Below are 6,099 nucleotides of genomic sequence, written 5' to 3' on the forward strand. Positions count from 1 at the left end.
TTCATTAATGTTTTTCCATTTCCAAACCTAACTCTTAGTATTAGAATACTCGGCTAATTGTCAATTAATTGTATTTTATCAAATTATAAAATTCTTGTTATACACCTCTGTAGTGTTTTATTGTAATTTCCAGTTCGCAAATTGCACCCCAATAGGGTGCATAAAATAAAATATAAACATTGCCTGTTAATTTTAGGCTTTCTGGAAAACAATTGAGAACTATCTGTGTTTCAATTTGTTTTTGATTAATGGACTAAAATATGAACTTATAAGAAAATGTAAAAACGATGAAAAATTTCAAAATAAATAAAATAAAATGGGAAACATGTACAAACAAGAAATGTAACAAAATAAATAATGTCACTTTAAAATATTTAAAAATACCATAAAGTGTTGCAAGAAAGCTTATATATATATACATACATATATACCTAAAGTTGTAGAAAAAATATGTGAAAACATAAAAGTTTCATCCCTAATGTTGATTATTATATTTGCATGTACATATTACACATGTGTCTGATAATAAATATTGAATACTATACCCTGCCAATATCATCAAATGCCGACATAATTGGAGTAGGCATTTGATCTGATAGTGGTGGCACCTGAGGCAAGCCTCCACCAAGAAGAGTAGGAAGATCATCACGAAATTCAAGCCCAGAGTTATCTTGAGGTAAAATAAGACGGAGATCTCTTTCCACGCCAGGTTCACTTTTAACAGCTTCTTCCACTAAACTCTGCAAATGGATAATTCATTTTTAAATATATATAATAATAAAAATAATTTTTTTTCGTGCATCACTTACAGCTAATTAGTAACATTTTCTACCTCAACGACTCAAGGCATATTAATAATAGAAGGTAGTACTAATTCGAAACAGAACATTGATGATTGGTTATTTATGTTTGTATTTCATATGGAATGATAAATTGGGAATATTTTGGAAAGTAAAATAAGTGAGAAGGTTTCAGTCAGGTTATTGAGACTGGTAGAGCGAGAGCTTATCAAGCAGTCAAATTATTAAATTTTTCTTAATATACATTTCCTATTACAGAGGAAAAGAAACAGTGTTTTTCTAGCTCAGAGCGGTGACTTAAAATTGTGTGTTGAGGCAGCTAAATTACAAAGCATAGCTGATTGCTAGCCATGTATCGAGGACCAAAGGAAAGTCTAAACATTAACTTACTTTTCTCCAACATTAGTTCTTGCCAACAACCAACCTCTCACCTAACCCACTCAGGAACAACATTAATTCAATTTTATATAGTTCCTGGTGCCCATCAACAAACTATGAACAAATTCAAGCTTATTTCAAAGATCTCAAGGCAGTGAATCATAAAATTTAAGGGAATTAACATCAATACACTGGATTAAATTTTGAACTAAATTGGAACCATAAAATGTAGTATTCAGTTAGTATCTGATTTATGGAGGTTCCCATCAAAGATTAGAATTCAGAATGTTCAGCTTTTGATTTAATAAGAACTTATTTTCAAAACTTTTTGTTTTTGTTTAATTTTAACTAAGTATTCTGTATGAGTGACACTATTAGATATATGGAGGACTTGATTTCTAGAAAAATAAGAACTGAAATAGTGATCTCCTAGAATAGAGGCATTCTAAATTACAGGTCTGAAAAAAATATACTGAATTGTTACGACCTGCAAATGGTTCTTTCAAGTGAAACGTGACAAGAAGGAGTCCATATGTATTATTAAATTAATACTTATAGCAACTAACACAATCTTTTACTATATAGAGATATTGATATGCGTTTCCTGCTCAAATCAAGTCTTAGATATATTTATAATTGAATGAGTAATATTTTTATTTGGCTTGGTTCGCTCATTGTCTTAATGCCTTAGTGCATGTAAGTAATACATTTTACTTTTACTTAGAATATTATATATCATGAATGTAAAACAAGTCATGGCAATCTCTTATCCATGTCTCTCCACTCTCAACCACAAGAGCAAGGGGTCAACTTATAAGAAGAGGAATTTTGACACTGAAGCTCGGAGTTGTTTAGAATTGAAATATTAATATGATATAGTGCTGGAATGGTTAGGGCTAATTTTATTCATTAAAATAAAAAATTATCTATGATAGAAAAATGGAAACAAAAGTTCATATTAGATCATAAACTTTGTAACTTTGATAACAAACTCCTTTTATAACATGATATAATGATCATTAACAGTTAAGCATGGTAAGGTGATGTCCAACTTGGCAAATTTTAATAATTAAGTTTGGATATATGATGACAGATGTGATACTTAAACACACCAATAAAGGGACTAATACCAAAGGGAAATTACAAATATTTAATAAAAAGTTTCAAATTAAACAGTCTCAAAACAACAAAACTAAAGTGTTGGATAAATTCTGGAGTTCTTTAGTTGTTAGTTTATTTGAATGTGTGGTGTGAGGATAAGAAGAAGGTTCGATGCCAATTCTCACCTGGTGTATCTAAAAGAAAGGGTGACACTGACACTCAATGGATTAAGTAGGATAGGGGGTGCATTTTGGGGCCTCAGGTACCCTACAACGATGACCATATATAAAGGTGTGATCTTGGGTATTCTGAGGTACGCATCCCCTGCCTGGAGCCGAAACCTCACGCAGGCACAGAAGAGAAGACTGGCCACCATACAGAGATTGGCTCTGCTGAGGGTCACGAAGACAAACACACGGTGGTGCAGGTGCTGGCTGGAGCGATGCCTCTGGATGTCCTTAAATGTGAAGTAAAGAGGCAGGGACTAGAAGCGCTACCGGATGAGCTCCGAGAGAGGATCGGCGAAACTCCAAACTTTTGGAAGAAAATACTGCAGGAGGACTCAATACAGAAGTGGAATGGAAGCAGAACACGTAATAGTGGATTGCTCTGCCATGGAAGGACACCGAGCCAGGCTGTTGAGAAAGACCAAGATTTTCGCCCTCGCCGAGTCGGACTTTCCCTGGTTGGTGGAAGAAGAGAATTATCCCTTCTTCAGGGAGTTCATTTACAGATGGAAGGAGGTGGTGGGCCCAACTCATTTCACAATGGGAAGGACTTGACCACCCAATATCGGCGTTCTACCAAAAGAAGAGGAAGCTGACCCAGACTGAGACCAGGAGGGATGGACCAGCCTGGTAACTGCAGGAGGCAACCAGACGGATCCGCACCAGAAGAGCCTACCGAATGGATGCAGTGGACAAGGTGCAGCTCAATCAGTAAGAAGAATTGATCTTTGAGAGCAGTAGCATGCACAATCCCAGCTCGCACTACCCCACTGCTCCCGCACACCGTGTGCCAGAAATGGCAAGGGAGGGGGATTTAAAAAAAAAAAAAAGTTTATTTGAATGCTCTGAAAACAAAGTAGCATGAGCTAACAGAATCAATATTAAATCTTGATAACTCAATATCTTTGGTATAAATGCATTGATGTCATTATAGTTGGTTTATCAAACTTTGTTTAATAAATCTTAAAGAATGATCAACAACCAACTTTAATGATTAAAAGTAAATTATTGGATTTAGTATCTTTTTGTGTTAATTATTTAATATTTAAACCTATCCTTATCTACTTTTAATTCTTTTGTAATTTGATTTTGATTTCGACATGTAAATTTGAAACAGCGAATAAATGATTTATTGAATTTCAAAAATTGTATAATAAGGAAAAACCTTTATTGACAGAAATTAAATTTTAAAAAAATAGTGAAAAGTTTTAAATTACTTACTTTAACTAGTGGCTGTTCTTTAGCTCGAAGAGCAATTTGATGAAGCTCCAAAAGATAAGTCCTGACAAGTGGAGGTATTGGGTTGCAACAAGCAAGTATACCCTGCACTTCTCGAGGAAGTGTTCTGCATATCTGCACCATCATGTGATTCGGTAGTACATATCTAAACATAAAATAAACCAATTCAGATTTCACCAACTATAAAAATACCAAGTTACAAACTTGGGATTATCACTTTCTCCTGCTCTATTAAAAACCTGGGCTATTATTATTGACCAAACCCATGGCTGTGTAGTTTATGGAGGCCTCTTGGTGGATTTCGAGGACAGACTGGAGATAATTATGAACAGCTTTGATTATTTCAAATTATTAAGAAAATAGGATTTAAATTTTTAAAACAATTAAAGTTAACTCATAATGCATTGTTATTGGGAAGAAATATAACTTAAAATTGAATTACATATTTTATAAGCTTACAGTGAATTGTAAAATATGATTTAAATATTAAATTATGAATCAATGTTATTACAAATGTTCCTTACCCACAGCTCTCATCTTCTTGTCTAGCAATCCGATCTCTCCACCTGTAGATTTCTCTTAAAGCATAAAGCTGCCTATTGTCAAAGCTGAGTTTTAGTCTTCGATAAATAGCCATGTGGCTATCTTCTTCCAAACTTGGCTTGCAGTAAACCTGAAAATTAAAATTAGCACACACTGAGTAAGATATTAACAATGTGATTTTTTTCATTGTGAATAAAATAATAGTTGATGGCTCTAAATAAAAAGTACATTTATATCGAATACCTATTTTGGCAGATAATGAGCAAAAAATAAAATAAAAATTTTAATTTTTTTTTTCAAATTTGTGACTTCAATGGATAACATTTTTTAATCCAAAATGTCAACAATCATTCATACATTCCCAGACACCATATTAAAAATTATCCTAAATTTAATGGTGCAAAAATGAGTCATTTTTTAAAACTTTAAATTTGAAAGATAATAATTGCTTATACTATTGATCATAAATGTTAATGTAATTTTAAAAATTTTGCTGTCTTGTTATTACTACAATAGTATAATCTTCAACAGAATGTACGGCATAATGCATATGTAGAAATGTGACTATTGCCGAGTGGGCCTAATGATTAACCCAACATAATAAAAAAAAGTCAACCTCTCGATTTTAAAATATTTCAAGGCATAAAATAATAAATATTGAAACAATATAAATTATTAAAGTATTAACAACAAACATTATTTTTCCAATGCAACATACACTTAGTTTTAACAATGGTCATTCCAATAAGTCAATTGGTGACTAGACTCAAAGGACCTAGATTCATTTTTCAAGCAATACAACAAAATAAATATTAAATGACACATAGTCAGTCAGAATTTTTTTCTGACAGTCCAAAATTGAGTTTTTATTTTATAACATTTGTTAATTTGCAACCATTCATATGTGTGAATTTAAATGTTTATCATTATTCAAAGGCATACCTTTTTACAAGTATCTCTACTTCTATCAAAAACAGCTTCTAAAAGGTTAGTCTTTCCATTAGCATGTTCTATTAATTCATTTCTCATCAGCTGGTATATATACAGAAGATAATGAGTGTCTTCACGTGCATATTTAATAGCACTTTCAGGAAGTGGCCTGGAAAAAACATATTCATTAAAACTTTTATAAATGACTGATCAATTGGCATTACCATCATAAAATCATACTTAAAGATTGATCAATTTTTTAGAAGGGAGACCGTTTTAGTAGGATAGTTAAGATTAACACTATTTCTCATAAAAGAATAAAAACTTAGCACATCATGCAACAAATAAGGGAATAAAAGCATGCATGCAAACTAAAAGAAATAAAAATTAATAACAATTACATTTTAATAAAAACTGTGCTATAAAACTAAAGTGAATCATAAATAAACAAGCTGTATATAAAATATACCTTTTCCTCCAATCAAATAGTTGATATTCTTTATTTGCCTCCACTTTACAATACCTATAAAGCAAATGTGCAAGACTAAGTCTAGCAAAGCCCAACAACTTGCTTGCTTGATAAGTGTCAAACATATTTACAACATAAACTGATAAGTCTCTTTGAAGCCACTCAACGTCACTATCTGCTCCATGGAATACCTGCATAATAAAGTTTAATGACAATATTTATTATTTAACACTGGAATAAGTAACTAACAAGACTAAGAAATCTGTAGATGCAATTTCAATAGTAATAATAAATTCACAAAAATCAAATTTAATTAATCAGAGGTGCAGAAAAAGATCTTATATAAATTAATCCAACAATCCAGGGCTCCTGAAGACTCACGGCAATAGTGAAACAGAAAATAATTATCTGC

General features: G+C 32.0%; 1 protein-coding gene across 1 annotated transcript in view; it reads right to left on the bottom strand.

The window, feature by feature from the left end:
• Window positions 1–6,099, bottom strand: part of Rrp6 (exosome component Rrp6) — a gene marked incomplete in the record, with an annotated part of 24,094 nt that overhangs the window by 10,961 nt on the left and 7,034 nt on the right. The window contains 5 exon segments of the mRNA XM_067051817.1: window positions 546–740; window positions 3,728–3,890; window positions 4,270–4,418; window positions 5,231–5,387; window positions 5,688–5,878. Coding sequence (XP_066907918.1) covers window positions 546–740; window positions 3,728–3,890; window positions 4,270–4,418; window positions 5,231–5,387; window positions 5,688–5,878 — 855 coding nt within the window.

Source organism: Halyomorpha halys, unplaced genomic scaffold (assembly GCF_000696795.3).
Source record: "Halyomorpha halys isolate HHAL.00 unplaced genomic scaffold, Hhal_1.1 Scaffold463.1, whole genome shotgun sequence".
In the NCBI taxonomy this organism is placed as follows: domain Eukaryota; kingdom Metazoa; phylum Arthropoda; class Insecta; order Hemiptera; family Pentatomidae; genus Halyomorpha; species Halyomorpha halys.